The 21,679-nt window shown below is 41.6% G+C and overlaps 1 protein-coding gene across 1 annotated transcript in view; it reads right to left on the bottom strand.

Annotated features, from left to right (window-relative positions):
- The window catches only part of LOC124112423 (adhesion G protein-coupled receptor L2-like), a 44,834-nt gene that overhangs the window by 5,723 nt on the left and 17,432 nt on the right, over nucleotides 1-21,679 (bottom strand). Inside the window, exons 8-29 of the mRNA XM_048383853.1 lie at nucleotides 21,363-21,464; nucleotides 20,665-20,762; nucleotides 19,651-19,839; nucleotides 18,862-18,930; nucleotides 17,397-17,523; nucleotides 16,737-16,865; nucleotides 15,628-15,730; nucleotides 14,713-14,851; nucleotides 14,314-14,360; nucleotides 12,914-13,046; nucleotides 11,372-11,475; nucleotides 10,390-10,507; nucleotides 8,952-9,102; nucleotides 6,593-6,662; nucleotides 6,056-6,122; nucleotides 5,260-5,342; nucleotides 4,719-4,845; nucleotides 4,270-4,308; nucleotides 3,005-3,145; nucleotides 2,562-2,613; nucleotides 2,049-2,087; nucleotides 817-944 (exon numbers count right to left, since the gene is read on the bottom strand). Of these exons, the coding sequence (XP_048239810.1) occupies nucleotides 817-944; nucleotides 2,049-2,087; nucleotides 2,562-2,613; nucleotides 3,005-3,145; nucleotides 4,270-4,308; nucleotides 4,719-4,845; nucleotides 5,260-5,342; nucleotides 6,056-6,122; nucleotides 6,593-6,662; nucleotides 8,952-9,102; nucleotides 10,390-10,507; nucleotides 11,372-11,475; nucleotides 12,914-13,046; nucleotides 14,314-14,360; nucleotides 14,713-14,851; nucleotides 15,628-15,730; nucleotides 16,737-16,865; nucleotides 17,397-17,523; nucleotides 18,862-18,930; nucleotides 19,651-19,839; nucleotides 20,665-20,762; nucleotides 21,363-21,464 (2,255 nt within the window). The remainder of the gene's footprint in view (nucleotides 1-816; nucleotides 945-2,048; nucleotides 2,088-2,561; nucleotides 2,614-3,004; nucleotides 3,146-4,269; nucleotides 4,309-4,718; nucleotides 4,846-5,259; nucleotides 5,343-6,055; nucleotides 6,123-6,592; nucleotides 6,663-8,951; nucleotides 9,103-10,389; nucleotides 10,508-11,371; nucleotides 11,476-12,913; nucleotides 13,047-14,313; nucleotides 14,361-14,712; nucleotides 14,852-15,627; nucleotides 15,731-16,736; nucleotides 16,866-17,396; nucleotides 17,524-18,861; nucleotides 18,931-19,650; nucleotides 19,840-20,664; nucleotides 20,763-21,362; nucleotides 21,465-21,679) is intronic.

The raw sequence follows: 21,679 nt of genomic DNA, 5'->3' as shown, positions 1-21,679 counted from the left end.
TCTGCCCTTCACATCTTGACGGCCTACGTGAGCCTTACCTGTGCTGACGTTGGTATTACCTGTGCTGACGTGAGCATTACATGTGCTAACGTGGGTATAACCTGTGCTGACGTGAGCATTACATGTGCTGACGTGGGTATTACCTGTGCTGACGTGGGCCTTACATGTGCTAACGTGGGTATTACCTGTGCTGACGTGAGCATTACATGTGCTTACGTGGGTATTACCTGTGCTGACGTGGGTATTACCTGTGCTGACGTGAGCATTACACGTGCTGACGTGGGTATTACCTGTGCTGACGTGGGTATATACCTGTGCTGACGTGAGCATTACCTGTGCTAACGTGGGTATTACCTATGCTGACGTGGGTATTACCTGTGCTGACGTTGGTATTACATGTGCTGACGTGAGCATTACACGTGCTAACGTGGGTATTACCTGTGCTTACGTGAGCATTACCTGTGCTGACGTGAGCATTACACGTGCTGACGTGGGTATTACCTGTGCTGACGTGGGTATTACCTGTGCTGACGTGAGCATTACACGTGCTAACGTGGGTATTACCTGTGCTGACGTGAGCATTACCTGTGCTGACATGAGCATTACATGTGCTAACGTGGGTATTACCTGTGTTGACGTGGGTATTACCTGTGCTGACGTGAGCATTACCTGTGTTGACGTGGGTATTACCTATGCTGACGTGGGTATTACCTGTGCTAACGTGGGTATTACCTGTGCTGACGTGAGCATTACACGTGCTTACGTGGGTATTACCTGTGCTGACGTGAGAATTACACGTGCTAACGTGGGTATTACCTGTGCTGACGTGGGCGAGCTACTGCCCTGGTCACTCCGTGCATCGCCCTGTATGAGGTACTCTGTAGGCGTCTCCAGGCTCTGGTCGAACACGCTGGGCAGAGCTATAGTCCGTGCAAACTGGAACCCTAGGAGGATAATTGAACTTAACATAAGATGTGTGCATTTGGAACCCGAAACATCCCACTGGCAAATCGCCAAAAAGTGGTTATTTGTTCTTCTGATCTTGATGCAAAGTTAGGATACGGGTGGAGGGGTGGGGTGGGTGTGGGGTGGTTGGTGGGATGCCAAATAAAAATAATTCGAAGTGGATCCCTAAAATGTTTTCAAAGAATATACATAACGATATATATCTTGGTGTGTGTCAACATGGCCTAAAATTACCATATATCATTGATTAAATATAACAAGCATTATTTGTGTTTTCTGAGAGTAAAGGGAATATATATTATGGTCATTATTTTGGCAATGTAGGTACCTAACTACCTCAATAAAATAACTTCAGCGTGATCATAAAATAACTACATCAACAAATAATTAACGTGCGTCGCCGTATATTTCATCAGCTTCATTATCTATATTAAATGAATCAATTATGGACAACAAAGCTGATGTACTATAAGGCTAAGAAGTGATTTATTGATCCTTAAGAAGGATTGTAATTGTACGACAGGAACATCTCACATGTTCATGGTCTGCGAATCTTTTATGTATAACTGTCAGTTGAAGTTTAACTGCCAGTTAATGTATAAAACTGTCAGTTGATGTATAATTGTAAGTTGATGTATAAAACTGTCAGTTGATGTATAACTGTCTGCTGATGTATAGCTGTCACTTAGTGTATAACTGCCAGTTAATGTATAACTGTCAGCTGATGTATAACTGCCAGTTAATGTATAGCTGTCACTTAGTGTATAACTGCCAGTTAATGTATAACTGTCAGCTGATGTATAACTGTCAGTTGATGTATAACTGTCAGTTAATGTATAACTGTCACTTAGTGTATAACTGCCAGTTAATGTATAACTGTCAGCTGATGTATAACTGCCAGTTAATGTATAACTGTCAGCTGATGTATAACTGTCAGTTGATGTATAACTGTCAGTTAATGTATAGCTGTCACTTAGTGTATAACTGCCAGTTAATGTATAACTGTCAGCTGATGTATAACTGTCTGCAGACCATGAACGTGCCAGATGTCCCTATTGTTCAGTTCACCGATATGGAATTACCTGATCTTGTTGAATTAGCGATACCACTTGACAGAAATTCTGCAACAGACGAGTTGATCCCATATAAAACACACCCAGCTCTAAGATACAAGAGTCTGTTGGAGGTAGACAGTTAGAGTGACATGAACATATTGCCTTGCCGGATCTAGAGCACATCCATGTTCCGCAAAGTCTTACAGCTATCGTATAATATCAATGGGGTTCTTTGCCCTGGCGTTGCGATCGCTCTGGAAGAGGCTGTGTAGATCCAGAAACAGGAGCGAGCACCTCATCTCTATGCAAGTCTTGGTATACATGTATGTTTTATGAACTGGAAATTTGAATAATAATCTGTTCTTTGAGCAAAATTCAGTTCAGCTCAGCATTGTTAAACACAAGGGATCCAATTAGGTATTTCGTTTTTGTTTTGTATAAAATAAATACTCTCTGCCTGTACTTCTGGTCATAGCTAAATAATCTTTCCTGGTGGCCAAACATACATCGTACTATCATCCAAATGGTTAAAACACACACCTTTGTTGTCTATGCCGTCTCTATCTGATCTGAAAGCTGCTGTCGTCAGGCTCTGTGTAAAGATAATGTGGTTTCATTAGAACTGATAGATGGGATGTCTGATTAAACTCCAACATAAATATAAATTATTATATAGTGGCCTCTGCAACGTTTTCTTGCCATACGACAATCACTGGTTTTGCAATCTGGTTAAACACACACACACACGCTCGGCATTAAGGGGCTGAAAAAAGAACTGGTCGAATCGGAGTCAGTATACTGTGTCTGAGTGGGGTATTCATGTTTAAATGCGGCATGGTATCTCAGTGAGCTAGCACTATAAAAAGTCCGGATAGTACAAGCAGCCACACACACATGCATGCATACACGTCACTATGTAAGTGCAATAATCTTGCACCCTGTTTCACCTCGCCTCACAAGGATTAAGAGCTCAGGAAATATACCAGTGTATAATTGGACTTGTAGGACTTGATGGACTTGGACGTGGAACTGTTTAATGTATTCTGGGACTTGGATCTCAAGGTAGACTTTGACATAGAGTTCCGCTTGAATCGGTTTCTCATCTCTCTAAACGAATTCGTCACCTGGAAAATATAAACTCTAATAAATCACATTTCTTTCAATTTCTTCACGACGTCAAACGATTATGTGCATGAACTAAAGTAGAAATAAGAAACGTATTAAAAAATATTCAGCAGCTGGCAGTGTCCGTGTTCTGTACCTTGACCTAACGTTGAAACAAACAGTCATCCATGATCGGGGTGCGATTCAACATTATCCCAACCAGCGATACCTGTATGTCACGCGGTTTTCCTTATACTGATGTAGCCACCCGATACCCGCGTGGTTGACGTTGGAATGCAAAAGTGTATGTGATTCTATGTTACCAGTGAATTACTTCACAGTAAGATGTAGTAAGATACAGATGTTTCTGTACATTTTGCAAACGACCAAGAACAATTTATTACAGTCATAGTCAACCAGAAATTCCGGTTGCGTGAGTGAATGAATGTTATATTTACGCACTGAGTAATATTACAACTTTTAATGGTGACCTGAAAGTGTGCGAATCTGGACCAGCTAAACCAGTGGTTGATAACATGAACAAAAGACCAAAGTCGTTGTCAGGATGACAATCAGTCACAATCACTCACCGTGTAGTCATCAGAACGATAAGTGCGGAAAATGTAGGCTTATTCTGAAAAATGCTACCTTCACGTTACCTGCCTGTCAAAAACCCTCTGTCTCACAGAACAGATATAGGCGTAACTCACTAAGTCGTTATTCAAATATCGTTCATACAGATATAATTCATGTGTTACTAGTAATCACTTGTCGCGGTTTCTTGGAGTTTAAACACATTCAAGCTACAACAAAAAAAACATATGTAAGTCATGTGCGGAATACAATGGAACTGAAAGTGTTTATAAACGTAGCTGTACTTTAACAGCTAGGGAGTCAAACGTTGTGAGAGATTGTCCGGTCTTAAGCTCTCTCTCTTTTCTTTGAGTGATGAGGAGTCGTCCGGTTGGACTCTCTCTCCCTCTCGACGAGAACACTCACATAACAGCGGTTCACACATACTATCTTCATTGTTACGTTTATGGCAACATTTCACCACGAAAGAGTAAATATGACTTACAGTGAGCAGTTTAATAGCTGACTGGTTTAAGTAACATAACATAACCAATAATAACTTGATACTCACGTTGGTGGTACAGCAGTGGAAGATGAAGATGAAGAGCCCCTGTAACAGATACATAACCATCTAACAAATTCCTTACACTTAACCATCTACAGACTACATCCATTTATTCTACTGCATAATACAATAATATTTCTAATCACAATTGTCTTTACAAATTACTTTTCGGTTCATTGTGGGAACTTGAAAGTCACTTTTGAAGCTATTTTTGTCTTCATAATCATAACTGTAAATGCTAATATTTCATTCAGAATCTACACGCTGCAGTAACATATAATTCGTATCAAAGATCGAGACCCCGTTATTCTGGAAACCCTTTCCTCTGGACATAATCATGATCAAAGAGACGTTACTGTTTACGTTCCATGTTAATTCGAAAAAACTGAATAAATTATTATCCAAATGGATGAGTACCGTCCGGATAAACGAGGCTTCATCACCCCCAACCTTACCTGGAGCGAGTTACAGATTGCAAACAGGTACTGGAAGACAACCACCTCTCTGTTGATGGAGAATACCCCAAGTACCCACGTAATACCAATGATTGGCAGGATAACGCCAAGAGCACGGGCCAAATACCTGTTGGGGAAGAAAACAGAACCAGAACTTAAAGGAAAGCCATTTAAACTATGTTAGTCTGTTAATGTCTCGTCTTTGTATATATGCTAGATATTTTCTTCTGATTGTGCGCGCTGTCTGTTACTGGACTTTGTGTGTGTAAATGCCCATCCTCGCATGATGTGAATAAGATAACGATCAATTAACCTCATGGTATATCAAATGTGTAAACATATATACAGTGGAACACTGTTGTGTCGAACTCGAAGCCCTTGAGAAGAAGTTCTACTTATCCGATTTTTCTCAACGTCATTCACAACGCCAAAAGCATGATACCGACCCACACACTTTCTGCTTAATTAATGCACACACTTCACGTTGACTGATTACACATGTGTACCTTTGAAGCACAACACATCTATGTTTGCTACTTACTTTCCCTGGCTCAGTACGTTGTCATCCCACGTTTTCCTTGTAATCATCTTTCTTACTGAGAGAATCAGAATAAACGTGTTTACCTGAGGAAAAAAAACATATTCTAAAGATCAGTGTGATTGAGTTGGGTTTAATGCCGCGTTAAACAGTATTCCAGTTACATCGCGGCGCGTCAGTTCAATGTGGGAGGAAAGCCCGAAGTGATGCAGGTCTCAGACCTTTACCACTTCGGTTAATGATAACTATATGATTTACCATAAGCCATATGTCTTTATTTACATATGACAGTATGCAAAAAGTTTGAATGGTTATAAAGTTTTTAACTGGCCCTAACTCTCACTTTCATTGAGTTGATACACATCATAGCACGCTCTCAGCTTCGTATTCCTTGTTTCAGAAAGATTTAACAACATCACGTCAAAACGTGTAACCGACAGATCGTATCATTTCACGTTCATCGCTCCAGCTGTTTTAAAGCACAACACATTTGTAGACAAACATATGCTAGGTATTGTGGGGGACTTGGAATGCGGAATTTCCCAGCATCCTATGCCTCATATGAGGCGACTTAAATTGATCTGGTGGTTAGACACGGCGACTTGATAAACTGGATGTCATCGTACCGCGACCGCCTGCTGTTGTTGTTGACAGTATCGATCACAGTATTGTCTAGTCCATCCTCGATTATTTACAGGTCATAGTCACTTTTGGAATATTGCTGAGTGCTGCGCTAAATAACAACCGAACAAAATGAAACGAACATATTATAGACATTCTAAACCTTATTTGCACTTACCACAATTATGAAGAGAGCGGGACCAACGAATGCCCATATGATATGCCTCTCTGTTGATAACCAGCAACTTTGAAACGAAACAAAACATTTGTGTTTATTTATAACAGTGGAATTATTTTGTAAATTGTAAACCAGCGGTTGAAAGCATCAAGATACGATGAGACACATTTAGCAAAGCTCAAACACTGCACTCGCCAGATCCTCATTATTCATGATTCGTGCATGCGTGCGTGCGTGCCTGCGTGCGTGCGTGCGTGCGTGTTGGTGCTTGTACTAGTCCGGAATAACGCCAGTTTGATAGTGCTAGACCACTGAGATACCATGCCGCAATTTAACACGGATACCCCACTCAGACACATTGCACTGACGCCGAGCTGACCAGTTCTTGTTTAATCCCCTTAATGCTGAGCGCCAGGCAGGGTAACAACAAGTACCATATTTTAGCATCTGTTGGTATAACATGGACACAAAATGACGTGATCACATGTCCGAGATGGTGACGAACATGGTTGTGGTGGATGTAGGGTATTTACTTACTACTTCAGGCCCCGATACCCGTCCAGCTTCACGGTACCCAGGGTGATTCCCACAATGACTGCAGGCGGGACTGAAACATTGGATCGTAAACCCTCACGTGTTAGCTACGAATGTTTTGTGGATGGGGCCCCCAGCCCTGTCGTTTTTAAAATGAGCGATATTCTGTAAAATCGGTGTTCCAGTCTAGTGAAAAAAGACTCTCTGACAAAACTACTTTCGTTCTGTCTCAATGACAATGGATTTTCCTTGCAATATCATGGGGATAATTAAGAAGAGTGAGTGAGTTAATGTTTTACGTCACATCGGCAACATTTCAGCCATATCGTGACGAGAAATTATACATTTTTAACACATATATTTAAACTAAATAAAAACCTGTCATCGATGGACAGTAAAATTACAAGAATATCACAGATTATTATATAAAACTAGCATACAACTATAAAAAAAAGATATCACTATAAGTAACGGTACAATATATAATTAAGAAGATACGAAATAAATGGAATATTCCTTGCCGTCCTTGTGTGAAATAGACAGTGGACGGGAACAAGTATTGTTTTCTGTGGTTTAATATAATTAGATCCCCGTAATCTACTGCCATTAGATTCCTTTCCATTTCACATCCACATCAGTGTATAATCAAGTAATGATCTCTCATTGGACGAGAGTATTCTCCTTGGACGACAACAATTAGTTGTGCTTTTGATACTATCTTTTTAACAAAATGTGTCAGTTCACAGACATACGTTTCGTTGTCTAAATTGATATCTGAGTAAACAACGTCGCTCATTCATCACGCTATGTCGCTATTGTCTTATTCGCCAACATGAGATTATGTAATGCATCAATCTGTTCTCATAGATTGCCACTAAGACGTAAACCTACAACCAAAACGTGCTCAACTGTTGTTCTAGTTTAACCAATAACCAAAGGGTGAGAAACCGTTTAAACCGTTAAGGAATTGGTCTGTGACATGCAAAATGGACCACAATCTCCACAACCTCAGAGGATTAAACACTCTGTTGATATTAACCTTAATCACATCTAATCCGGGACTACACTCGTTTAAGTGAAAACCGTGGAGACCCCCTCCAATTATACCGCCCTGTGTGTTGTACGTAAAGTCAATACAAATTGAATCCTTTTGTTTTGATATTCTTTTCATCCTCCCTTTTCTCCCATAAGGGAAAGAAAATATAATCTATTAGACAAATATCCGACTTTAAATAAGAAGTATATATAAGCTTCCATCCCATTTCCTATGAGTCTGAATGAACTGTACATTCTTCACGTCAATGTCTACTATTTCCCAAACCCGACCTGGACACGAGTTCTGTGCACTCCCTCAACTGTTGAACTTAATTGTCTTACAACCGTCAACAAAAGTCTTTACACAAAACAGGTTATTCTATTCATCTCACAAGAGAGATGATCAATGGTAGCCTCCAGGATGTACTCAGCGATACAAACTAAACACGTAATTAATATTGCTAATTGTTTTCATAATGGCATTGTTCTGTTTTTCCCCTGACTGGAGATTAAGTTTAGTAAGTTATGTTTATGTTTTTGATAATGAAATACTCAATCTATAACTTTCATTGTTCATGTTTATACCTTTGAGACACAAATGTCTTTCTAATCAATATAGAACAATACACATGTCATCAAAAACAAGCCTTTAGATGTCGCTCGTATGCTATTTGAAGTCACTTTCTAATCGTTTTCTTAGCGCTTTCTAAACAAAGTTTCTACGAGAATGCTAATCGAAAGAAAACGATAACACACAATCAACCATTCCCCACCCTCCACATCAACACGAATCATAACCCAGTTTCAATCCAGGCAAAGGCACCGAATACAATTTATTTCAATTCAGTGACACAGATGTAATTGGTCACAGAGATATTCACCTGTTTTTATAGTTATGTGATGGAACCGAGACGTAAGTTGCGTTTTGGCACATTTTATGACAGTTTTAGCGAATAAATATGTTTTGGTAAAACTTGAGTCTTAAATATATTTTTCGATAGTTGAGTATTTTCTCATTGTACATTGACAACATTGACAACCCGAAATATGTTAAGTGGCTTGTCCCCAACGAGGATGAGTGAGTGAATATTAAATAATACTCCAGTTATAAAACAGCTCGTCGGTTAAATGTGTGAGGAGAGCCCGAAGTGATGCACATCTGAGATATTGTCAGATATTTACCACTTTGATGGAACCCAAGTGACACCTCTGCGCAAGGAATTGTGGCACCTTAGACGACTGGGCTACCCGCACCTCCTCCCCCCTCCACACACACACACACACACACACAAACCCGCAACGCCATGGGTGTGTTACTAAAGCTCACCCCAGATGGTGATGAGGAGGGCCTTGAGGTAGGAGGTGAAGTTGATGACGATGACGATGGAGATGAAGAGTTGGATCCCCTGAGCCAGCATCACGCAGAACACCACCAGGAAGAAGTAGTGAAGCAGTGCCGCCACGGCAGTACACACGTCCTGGAACAGGTCACAGGGGCTACCATCAACACAAGCATTTCCATGTGGTTTTACAACATATACGTACTTCACATTGACGAAAGGCCGGTCACGGCTAAACAAACGTTCCTATGCTTACTGATCAGGCACATTTGGACGTGCATACGTTTTTCACGAGACTGTTTCTAGAAATGACGTAAAAAATGACGGACAACTTCCACATTCCTTGGGCAACCATGGGAAAACTACAGAATCGCGTTCTAATTAATCATTTTAACATTATATGATCAACTACTTTTCGTTTGAGGAGATCATGTACTGGTGCAATGACTCGCCCCTCAGAGATTATGAACTGCAGATATTACTTATCCTATTGACATAATATACAGTTGATATAATCAATCCTGTTTGCAGATTTGGTATATCCTGTTCGGGAATATGCTAAGGATCGAGTATCTTTTTACGGTAAAGTAGGGCAGATATTCCGTCCCGCGGAAATGACCTATCTTGGTTAAGAATTTTCTTGTTTAAGATAATGTACAGTACTGCAGATACCACTATCCTGTTTGAGAATTACTGTCATCCTGTCATCCGAAAGAATACATTTACCATGGTGAAGCAGATGCTCGTTTTCGTCTGTGTCATTCCCAAAGTACTGTTTAACTGAATGTTTAATACTTGTTGTTACCCTGTCTCTCCGCATCAAGGGAATAAAGCACAGGTCGGCTCGGAGTCAGTATACTGTGTCTGAGTGGGGTATCCATGTTAAACTGTGGTATGGTATCTCAGTCAGCCAGCACTATACAACTGGAATTAGTCAGGACTAGTACAAGCAGATCTAGACACACACATACTCACACACGCGCGCGCGTTCATGCAGGTAGCATTGTTAGTAGAATAATCTTGAACGCTCACTCACACACACGCACACACACATACATACACGTTCATGCAGGTAGCATTGTTAGTAGAATAATCTTGAACACTCTCTCTCTCTCACACACACACACACGTTCATGCACGTAGTAATGTTAGTAGAATAATCTTGAACTCTCTCTCTCTCTCTCTCTCACACACACACACACACACACACACACACACACACGTTCATGCACGTAGTAATGTTAGTAGAATAATCTTGAACACGTACGTTAAACCCCACTTCACCTCCCTTCACATATTTTTTAGATACACAATGAAACTTACATACAATTCGTTTAATCGAATTCAATTAACTACACATATCGGTTAAATTTCTTTACGAACTTCGAATAAGTCAAACGTATTTCGACTTCGAGAAACACATACCTTGTTATCAGTGTAGTTGGCCCCGGCCAGGAATAGCGTGTAGCTGATGATAAGAGTCGCGCACAGGTGCATCAGCAGTATGGACTTGATCCGTGACACCTGCGTCTTCACCATATACCTGCCGCAGACACATGGTATCAACACTAGAGTTATTGTTTTACGCCGCAGTCAGTACAATTCCGATATCGGATGACATAATATGAACATAATAGGCCCATGTTCTGATCCGGATCCTCATATGAACAATAGACCAAGAGACATTTGGTCTGTGTCTTGTTTGTTGGAAAATCCACCCTGCACTGTCGTTGGTTAAAAGGTAAGTAAACGCGAGGTGGTAACTATCTGATTGAATGACTCAGCAGATGTGTCACACATTGCCTCCACTTAAAGGCTCTTACCACACGGGGACTCACAGCAAAACAAATGCAGTTTCCGGTATACCTCAGGACACTTACACAAAACGCATCCTGGTATCCGGTGGCAGATACCTTGCCGGATACCAGATCCATGGTATCCGGCATTGGACACCTCACTGGCAAGCATGCCTCCTGGAATCCGGGTATCCGGCACCGGATACCTCACCGGATACCTCAATGAAGGTGTCCAAGGGACCGGCACCGGATACCCCACCTGGATCTGGTATCCGGCGAGGTATCTGCCACCGCGTACCAGGGTGCGTTTTGGGTAAGTGTCCGGAGGTATCCGGAAGGGATCCGGATACCGGAAACTGCATTATTTTTGCTGTGACTGGAATCTATTCTACCCGGATTCCCGAACTTAGCTCTTTAAAAGCCGATTCCAAGCCGCGCATTCAATACTACGACGTTTGAAAGAGAAACTGGCCTCTATTTTTTATATTTTCATTACGACGACTATGGCCCACCATGGGAAAAGAGGGTTGGTATTCAAGACAGGGGTGACGACGGAATTATAAAAGAAGGATATATGGTAATATAGTATGTATTATATTGCAAGAACCTACCTCCAGACCATGCAGTAGATGATGATTGTTAGCAGCAGGAAGAAGAGGGATGTACAGCACCCGACTAGAGATATCATCTCCAGCACAAAGCCGTGTTCTCCGATCTGGAATAATAATAATAATAATAAAAATGATGATGATAATAATAATTGGCTCGATCATTTTATTCGCAATGCTTGTAGTTTTGACACAGAGCCCATACATGGTACGAAGACGACTATGTTCGTCGTAAGAGGCGACTGACGGGATCGGGTGGTCAGGTTGTCAATCACTGGATTGTCTGGTCCAGACTTGGTTGATGCGTGTCATCGATCACAATTGCGTGGATTGATGCTCATGTTGTCAATCACTGGATTGTCTGGTCCAGACTCGATTATATACAGACCGCCGTCATATAGCTGGATTATTGCTGAGTGCGGCGTTAAACAACAAACAAACAAAACATGGTATGACCCAGAATATGTAGTGGGCGTCATGGAAAATGATAAATTCATAATTCTTTGAAATAGGCCCGTATGCAGCCTTAGACGTATCCAGGCCAACAAACATGGTCATGTTCTTTTTGATAAATCCAATGAAATCATTTATATCATTGAGTTTTCTGTTCCCTTTGACATTAATGTGATTGACAAGATTGAGGAAAAACATGGCAAATATGCGGACCTCGCTTTCGAAATGTCACGCTTGCATCCCATGTACCAAGTTGTCCAACTCCCATTGTTTTCGGTGGCTTAGGTTTGGTACCTCCCAATCTGTTGACGGACATTGGGAGAGTACCCGGGGTTGCTGCCAGGAATACAGCCCTTCTGACAATCTGAGTAATGCAAAAGGCTGCAGTGTTGGGGAGTCTTCACATTCTCTGAAAACTTCTCAGTGGGTTTGACTAAGCAGCGCTTCCTGGGAGAAGTCCCATTCGCTGTCTGGGCTGCGTGTAGAGGGGGCAGGGGCCCTGAGCTGATGATGAGCCTGACCAGCCTGACTGTGCCACCCAAACCCTTTTGCTGCATTTTTTATTTTAATCTGTACGTAATAATGAATCAAACAATATTGTCTCCACAGACTCAAGGAACTGGAACAATTCATAGATTAGGCTAATTTTAGAATATGAATAAGGTGGTTGTGTCTAGGAAACTCAACGGTGAATATGTCTCTGGTTGTGATACACAGCTGGTATTATAGTGTATGATAGTACATTTCCGGTGCTCCATTGCTATAGTTGGTTGTAGACTATGCCACTGATGCAAGATAGATAGCATGCGAAGTCCAGTCGTCCAGATCGCCGCGATTCGCTGTGCAGTGGCGTGCAAGAAAGATATGATCGTGAGTTCGAATCCCGGTTCGCCCTGATTATGTGTCTTGGTTTACCAGCACCATACCCGTGTTCGTGGTACCCAATGTGGTAAATGTCTGAAACCTGCATCACTTTCCGCTTCCTCCAACACCAAGCTGGCACGCCGTAATATGACCGCAATATTGTTCAAAGCTGAAACACGCGCTCATTCAACCACCCCCTCACTCTGAACAAACAAAACAGTTACTTACGTCTGTATCCACTGGGCTCATGAGAATAGCAAAGTTGGTGGTGTGATTACAGCCACACACTATGACGTGATCATCACGTGACATTTCCCAGCATCCCTTTGTAGCCCAAACCCCAGAGCGGGAGTACCGTTGCCTAGGATACGAACATGCAACATATCAGTGCTTCATTGCGGAAACATTATTGTTAATAGAAAACCTTACAATGACATAAATCCAAATCTTTTCTACTGCAAAAGACCGCCTCCGGGGTGTCTAGTGGTAGAGCGTCCGCATTGAGAGCGGAAGGTCCGGGGTTCGATCCCCGGCCGCGTCATACCAAAAGACGTTAAAAGATGGTACTTGTTGTTACCCTGTCTGGCGCTCGGCATTACGGGGGATGTTATAAGGTTAAAAATGCATCTCAAGAACATTAGAAAATGGTATCAAATAAAACCGTTATAGCTGCAATGAGGAGTTGCATTAGATATAGTTGGTGACAGAGAACCTTTAGTTCGAAAGGAATCAATAGATAAAAGACATTTCACATTTATCACAAGTGTATTCTGGACATTGGATTGGTTCCAGGTTATCGTCCATTAGTTAATGAAACAAGCAGAGAATTTCAAGATATATTTCATTTGGAGCATCCGGGGCGAGTCACAAAATCAATAGAGAGATGAGCAATCTGGCACGTAGTCTTCTGTATTTTTCCGATTACGACACACTTGAGTTCATGGTCAGATCTAACTTTTAGCGAATCAAAATGAGGTACTGTGACAAGTGACAAAGACACTATAAAATGATACTTTAACATTAGGAGAGGAGAGCGCGGTTTGCAATCGATCGAGTCGAATCCCGATCGTTATAAGTTTTCCCAATTTAATGACGAGTCTGGCCGGTCTGATCCTTCCTGTATTGATAGATGGGCTGAGAGTAAGTTAAACTATGTGAGTGTAAAGCTGGTGTTGCGTTTCTTTATTATGCGAGTATGAATGCTGATAGAGACAACTTGGAGTAAGCGTCGTTAGACCAATCACTCCTTGGCGGAGCCGAGCCGCTGCGGACAAGCCGAGGGGCAAAGTCATGGCGTAATTGACCATGATGACAAGGAACGGCAATACATTTAGTAACTGTAGTAGGGTCGCACTTGACGCCCGAAAGCAGTTACGACAGAGCTAAAACAAGGACTGGTCGGCTCGGAGTCAGTATACTGTGTCTGAGTGGAGTATTAAACTGCGGCATGGTATCTCAGTGGACGGGCACTATAAATCGACATCAGTCCGAACTAGTACAAGCAGCCACACACACACACACACACACACACACACACGTGCATGCACGTCGCTATAAAAGTGCAGTAATCTTGGACGCGACGTTAAACCCCAAATCACCACCTCTACTGCAAGAAATGTGACACTTACGACTCGCTATAGTCGAGGAAGCTGCACACTGGTTGGGAGTTCATTCTCTGAAAGGAAAGCGGAAAGGAAGTCATTCCTTAATACAGAGAGATTTCACCAGAGGTACAAGGGTAGGCGACAGGGGTATATGAAGAGACACGAACATACAAAACGATGATCGATATGAGCATCAATCTTCGGGCTCGTTTGAAGTCAAATACAGTCAAACATGCTTATGACCAAAGGCGTCGATCTATCGTATTAACGAACCTTAACGAACCATTTCAGATGTTACAGAAAACATTGATGTCTCCATCACACTCTTCGGGCACCAAAACATTAATTCGAAAGAAGTATCATACTTATGGGAACATAATTATGAGCATCATCAATAAGTGATTTTACAGTGTAACCACGTACATTGACTTGCATGGAGAGATACAGCGGTGGGGTGAGGCTGACCGGCCGGGGGTACACGTTGAAGGACATGACCCTGGAGACCACGTCCCCTGTGGGTGGTTGCTGTTTCCCCGACGCTGACATGTCCGCTATGTCCTCACTGAAAGATGGGTGTCTGGGGTGGTTCATTGCTTCTACTTGATTACCAAAGACTCAAATAAACATTTAGACCCATATTATTTTCTTGTAGCAGCCGAGTCAGCCTAGAAGCAAAGTTAGACGACACGCAGAGAGCTCAGATCTCGAGTACATGTTTTGTAAGGTTTTTTTATCCCTCATATACCTTTTAGTTGAGTTTGTTTGTTGTTTAACGCTGCACTCAGCATTATTCCATCAATATGACGGCGGTCTGTTAATAATCAAGTCTAGACCAGACAATCATGAGCATCGATCAACGTAACTGGGATACAATAACACGCATCAACCAAGTCAGCTAGCCTGACCACCCGATCCGGTTAGTTGCCTCTTACGACAAGCTAAAGACCAATCCTAACCAGGACGTTTGACCACTTGCACAAGGCTGGTAGGGTGAAGAGCAGGAAAATAGCTGTCGTCCCGCCGAAAGATGGGCTCGATCCCCACAATGTGTAAACAAGGTCGTGATATGGCTGAATATTGCTGAAAGCGGCGTACCACAATACTCACTCACTTACATGTACCCATGTACATATTTCATTATTTCACAAGTACAACATCGTGTATGTAAGGGTATATCAAACTTCACAGGAAGAGTGTCATGGGCGTGTAACACAGGACATCCATTATTCACTTGTGTCTTTTGTTACAAAACTGAAAAAGGATACCCTTTTATTTACCATCTCGGATAACCCATCCGATCAATGAAATGTTTTGAGGAGACACTTGAAGCGTGTTTACCTGACGAGTGACCTGCTTTCCATGGTGACATTCCCCAGCACCTGTCCTTGCATCAAGGCACTGAGAGACCGATAGATCACACCACTGAACCAGGCCCGATCATCTGCAAATAAATGAAGGGTTTTAATCAAAACTAATATTTATACAAACTATAGGAATTGCCACTTACAATAAAATAACGAAATACGCGATTATCATGCATGCAAATGCTTACAAAGTGAAAACAAGCCAGACGAAATATTACTTACAGTATTGACCAAAAATGCAAGAAATATTTCAAGAAATATTATTTTTGCTAGCTGTACACATCACCGTTGAGTTTTGATCACGTGGTTACTATCCGGGTAAGGATCGGCTGTCAGGTGACTGCCAGCGGTTATATTTAGCAGCGCGTGCATCTCGAACGAGGTGGTGAGGACTTCCACCTGGTGCAAAACGACCCAAGTCATGCCCAACAATGGAAGTTCGAAACTAACAAACTCCGATCTTACCGCTTTTTTGGAAAGTGATATTTGACGGTACGTTAAGAGATGCACGCATACCACTGTCGTCTCTGCTAGGTTAACACCATTGATGAAGCAAGTTAATGTTAACTGCTAAAACTGGAGTAAGAGGAGACGAGTCTTCTGAGGAGCCACAGAGCTGGTTCCCTTAGATTTTGTTATCTTTTATCATTTAACTGATACATGCACTATACACACTAACATGCATGTAGTGACACTAATGGACACATCTGATTCAAATCCACGGCAAGAGACCAATCGGATGTCGGCTGATGTCTTTAGTTTTGTTGGTGTATCTTGTTTTGTTTGTTGTGTTACGCTTCAGTCATTTGTACCAAGATGACAACGAGCTGCTATATTCCTTTTAATTAAATTTAATTGCACGCCTTACCCATGTCAGTTACCTTTTTCAGTTGCTTTAAAAGAATACATTTTACAGAAAATCAAAGATGGCCTCTGAGCTACCATATTGATATTTCCAGAGCGATCAGACGAAGCTTTTCCCGTTTCCACTAAAAATGGGCACATAAAAGTCAGATGACATACAATTCACCGAGGATTAAACAAATTACATGCGACGTTTGAACGTTCCGCTGCTACACCTACGTCGCATGTTTTGGAAGGACTCCTGCTGCATCCTTGCCGAGGAACTTCTCTCGCTCACCCAGGAGATGCGATTAATCTCCATCTCTGGGAAGCTGACCTTCTCATCTCGTACTCTTCCAATCTGCACAACTGTGTGAAATAACAATGTAAAGAAATTAAACGGAATTGTTGATTATTACACAACATCCGTTAAAAGGATCGACAGATTGCTTTTTATTTACCGTTTTATACTTTCTCATCGCCTGACAAAGTTTTATTGCCCGCAAAATTCGAAACACATTTGTGGTTGTCGACACATCCCCCTACCCACACAACCTTGACAAAGCTATAGATTGCAGTAAAGAAGACGCAGTTCAAGCAATCTTCATACGCTGCTTTAAGCATTTTTTTAGAATCGGCACCAGATATGGGGTTTACCAGTGTTGGGAGTCGAACCCAAACCTTCGATGTGATGAAAACGCTTTAACCACTAGGCTGCCCTACAGTCACTAGCGCTATTAGGTTTCAGGGAGTACTTGTTCATGCAGAACAAATGATTTGGATATAACTGTCAATGATGAGAAGAATAAATCAATAATGAGAAGAAACAATAGAGAGCCTCACTGAACCAACTGTTTAACTGCTGTGATCCATTGAGCAGTGACGGTGTATGCAACTCACATATATTCTCTGTGCTGATGGTGACGTTGAAGTCCGCCCCGGATGAATCCTGTGTAGCTGCCCTCTTGGCGGCGAGTTGCAGTATTGTGTCAACTGACCACAACAGTGACTTAGGGCCACGCTTCTTCTGTCGAATAAATGTTTGAAATGTCGAAAACACGTTACACTTTCCAATCATGAGTAAATACATTATAATACTACATAATACTACGGTACTTACTACACGGTAACGTGTAGCAATCATGTCTGGTCCTCTGAAACAAGTGGTTAATAAAGTAACGATCTACCATGCCTAGGACGAGGACACACGGTCAACCACGTCACACAACTACTTACATGTACGTTGTGTCGGTTCACATGTCACTGAGGTACTTCTGACACGGAATGCTCATAATGCACTTGCCAGAGAGGTTTGCCTGATGGTGTCATCAAATTAAAATGTCAATAGTATAATCAAATAGTCCGGTTTTCGATCGTCAAAGACACCTTGACACTCAATATCTTCTCATGTTTAGCAGATAGTTGTGGTTGTCCACCCACCTTTTATTACCAATTATCCAACTATATATATACATGTTTTGTAATCAACCTTTAGATCGTTGAAAAAAGGGACCATGGGTATAGGACTATATCTATCTATTATTCATTGTCAAATACGTCATGCACATGCACTGTGTGAAGGGTTTTCCCTTGGGATTCATTCCTGTAAATGCACCTCAAAGACTCCATCAAGTTGTTATAGGCACTTTTATGAGTCTCATAAGAGACTCGTAGGTTGTTTTGCAGTTTCAGAACAGAAAGAAGATTGGTATTGTAACCTAAATTAGTTTAAATAATAAACACTAAAACGTACACCCAAAGCCCTTTAATTGGTATCCATTGAAATGGTGCTTCAGGAATATGGGATCATTTACTGATCAGGACCCATGAAGATGCTTGTCGTAAGAGGCGACCAACGGGATCGGGTAGTCAGGCCTGCTGACTTGGTTGATTGGTGCTTATGATATTAATCACTGGATTGTCTGGTCCAGACACGATTATTTACAGACCGCCGTTATATAGCTGGAATATTGTTGAGTGCGGCTTTAAACAACAAACCAACCAACTTAACTGATCAATTATAAATTTCAACTTCTTTAAAAAGAACAATTAAAATTGGTTTTCAAAATATGTGTATTACAACATGTGTAATAAATAAGATTGCAGCATATCGAGTAATGTGCATACATATCTTCATGAAGACATTTCAAACATTCTTTGATTTCTGTTCTGTAAACTTGGTCTTTTTACATATCAATACTGTGGTAATTTCCATAAAACCACCAACAATACAGATTTGACCAAATTTCAACAGCTGATGGCAGCTAAAAAAACTGCCAATTCGTTGTGACATAAATAAAGTCATGTTCCTTGTCAACCGTCGTGCCAGTTGCATTAGATCAAGCATTTGTCATATGATACTTACTTGTGCATTGAGCTTTTTCCACTTCTCATTATCAACACTTAATACAGCATCTACAACTGTGACCATTTTCTGTAAATATGTAAATATAAACACATGTAATCAGGTAAGTATGGAGCGAGTGAGTTGGTTTTAACTCAGAATTGAAGTAATACTACGGCGTGTCAGCCTTATCAAGGATTCCAACCCACCATCATAGGATCCTGAAACGTCTGAGCGACGCAACTCTGCACCGCGAATTGCGGCGCCTTCGACGACTGGCCCAACGTTTATATGATCAAACATAAACATCACTATGATATTGTTTCCTGTTAGATGTATACAAATATCCGAAAAAGAATTAATTTAATTTGTTGTGGCCTTCAAATCAAAAGGAAAATAGAACTGTCAAACAATATTTATCATCTACTTGGATGCCTTTTACGGCAACTTCAGCAACCCATGCTTGCCGTAAAAGGCGACTAACGGGATCGGGTGGTCAGGCTCGGTGAATTGGTTGATGCATGTGATCGGTCCCAATTGCGTGGATCGAAGCTCATGATGTCAATCACTGGATTGTCTGGTCCAGACTCAATTATTTACAGACCGCCGTCATATAGCTGGAATATTGCAGCGTTAAACAACAAACAAACAAGCACACAATCTAATTGGATGTTCACACAATTCCGCTATTGAGATGACGATGATGGCATACAAGGTTTACATTTGTGATCCCCGGATCCTCACTTAGTCGGCTCTTACACTAAGCATTGGGCGCTGCCCCGGAAATCTCAGGGAGGGCCTATTTCGTACCTTAACGTCATCTGGTTCCACGCTACGTCCCCCTTCTCCTTGGATATATCCCTCTGCAATGATCTCCAGCACTTCCAAGATGACATCAATGTCGTTAGACGTCAGCAGTTCCGTGTCGTTAGCAGCCTGCAGGTCCTCCAGGACGTCGCCAAGGGAGCCTTTTAACACCCCTTCTTTTGCCTGTATCGCCTAAAAAGTAACAATCGTGGATTTTATATGCGCATCAGCATTAAGACGTGGGAGTGGTTTCATGCTTCGCATTAATTATCTTGTCTATTAAATATCCATTCTTTTATGTTATTTACCATTGACCCATTCTTCATCAAAGCTTTGTTGCGGAAGTGACGTCACCTCCATCGCTTCTTAATCACATATTTTCTCCTGCTCTTGAGATTAATTTGATTGTCGGCTATGTTTTGCGTCGAGTTCGGATCGGACTCAGAACGAAGGCGGGTGAGTTGAGTTGAAATGGAGTTTAACGTCGCGTACAACATGATTGCACTTGTATAGCGACGTGCATGCATGTGTGTGTGTGTGTGTGTGTGTGTGTGTGTGTGTGTGTGTGTGGCTGCTTGTTCTAGTCAGGACTGATGCCGATTTATGCTAACCCACTGAGATACCGAGACGCAGTTTAACATGAATACCCCACTCAGACACGGTATACCGACTCCGAGCCAACCAGTCCTTGTTTTAGCCCATTAATGCCATTAGGGTAACACCAAGTACTATTTTTAAGGTGTGGTGGTGACTTGGTCAAGGGTATTTATCAAAACTGGAAAGAAGATATAATACACTTTATAAAGGATGGGTTTCGTGAAACTTTATTGCGCAATTGTCCGGCGTATAGCGATGGAGGGTACCAAGAATAGCCATTGTACCCATGATGAGAATCTGGGATTGATGTGTTACGAGAGAACGATTTAAAACACACCACCCTTAAGCATCATGCACTGTTTAAGTTAGTAATATTGATAACACAAGTTAATTTTACACAGCCAAGGGGAAGTTGCTTACAGTTTGAAGGGCAATGTCTAGTGTAATCTGACGGCAGTTCGTGTCGTAGTCGGCATTGTCCCACTGACCAAGAATATTGCAACGTCGTGAAGACGTTCCTGAAATCGCATTTCATAAAGAAAGGTTTAATTGATCAAGAAGGGTATTTTGGAAGCATGACAAATACTGAATAAAAACAAGACAGTGACATTTTATTTCTTTAAGTTTGACAACAGTGTTGTTTGAGTGAAGAGGCTAGATGGGTGAGACATCCATGATATCCCAGAATACAGATTCCTATGTTGGGAATCAAACCAATCATGCATTATGCGTTTCAAGAGAAGCATTGACAACTGAACCCCTGAAGCCTTTCATTTTAATTTTACTACATACTGCACTGACCCGTGAAGATCCGGGGTTGAAGAGGTCTTCAACAACAGATGCTTCCGTAAAAGGCGACGATGCTTGTCGTAAGAGGCGACTAACTGGACTGGGTGGTCAGGCTCTCTGGCTTGGTTGATGCATGTCATCGTATCCCAATTGCACAGATCAATGCTCATGATATTAATCACTGGATTGTCTGACCCAGACTCGATTATTTACAGATCGCCGTCATATAGCTGGTGGAACATTTGCTGAGTGCGGCGTTAAACAAAAATCAAACAAACAAACAAAAAAAACACTGGTTATCATCTTCACTACATGCCTAATTACTTTACCTTGTAGTTTCCTGGGACAATCTGACATTATGCTTTCTCCAACCGGTGTCTCCAGCCAAACAATGCCAGAACCGTCCACTTCTCCCTGACACGTGCTCATACCTGATAAAACAAACAATAATAATCATACAGTGAGAGCAAGCTGTAATTTTTATGTCACCAAGTTTTCAGATTCATATTGTTTTTCATTGTATCGGATATGTTGAATAATCTGAATGTGGTATCATCATTGTTGATATTAACTCAGGTGGTCCAGACAAAATGTTGATCATGACACACAACAAACAAACATACAGAACTTAAGGTTAACTCGACGG

This window comes from Haliotis rufescens, unplaced genomic scaffold (genome assembly GCF_023055435.1).
Source record: "Haliotis rufescens isolate VD_foot unplaced genomic scaffold, xgHalRufe1.0.p SCAF_5, whole genome shotgun sequence".
Taxonomy (NCBI): domain Eukaryota; kingdom Metazoa; phylum Mollusca; class Gastropoda; order Lepetellida; family Haliotidae; genus Haliotis; species Haliotis rufescens.
The sequence above is the reverse complement of the archived record's forward strand: the minus strand, read 5'-3'. Positions and strand labels throughout refer to the sequence as shown.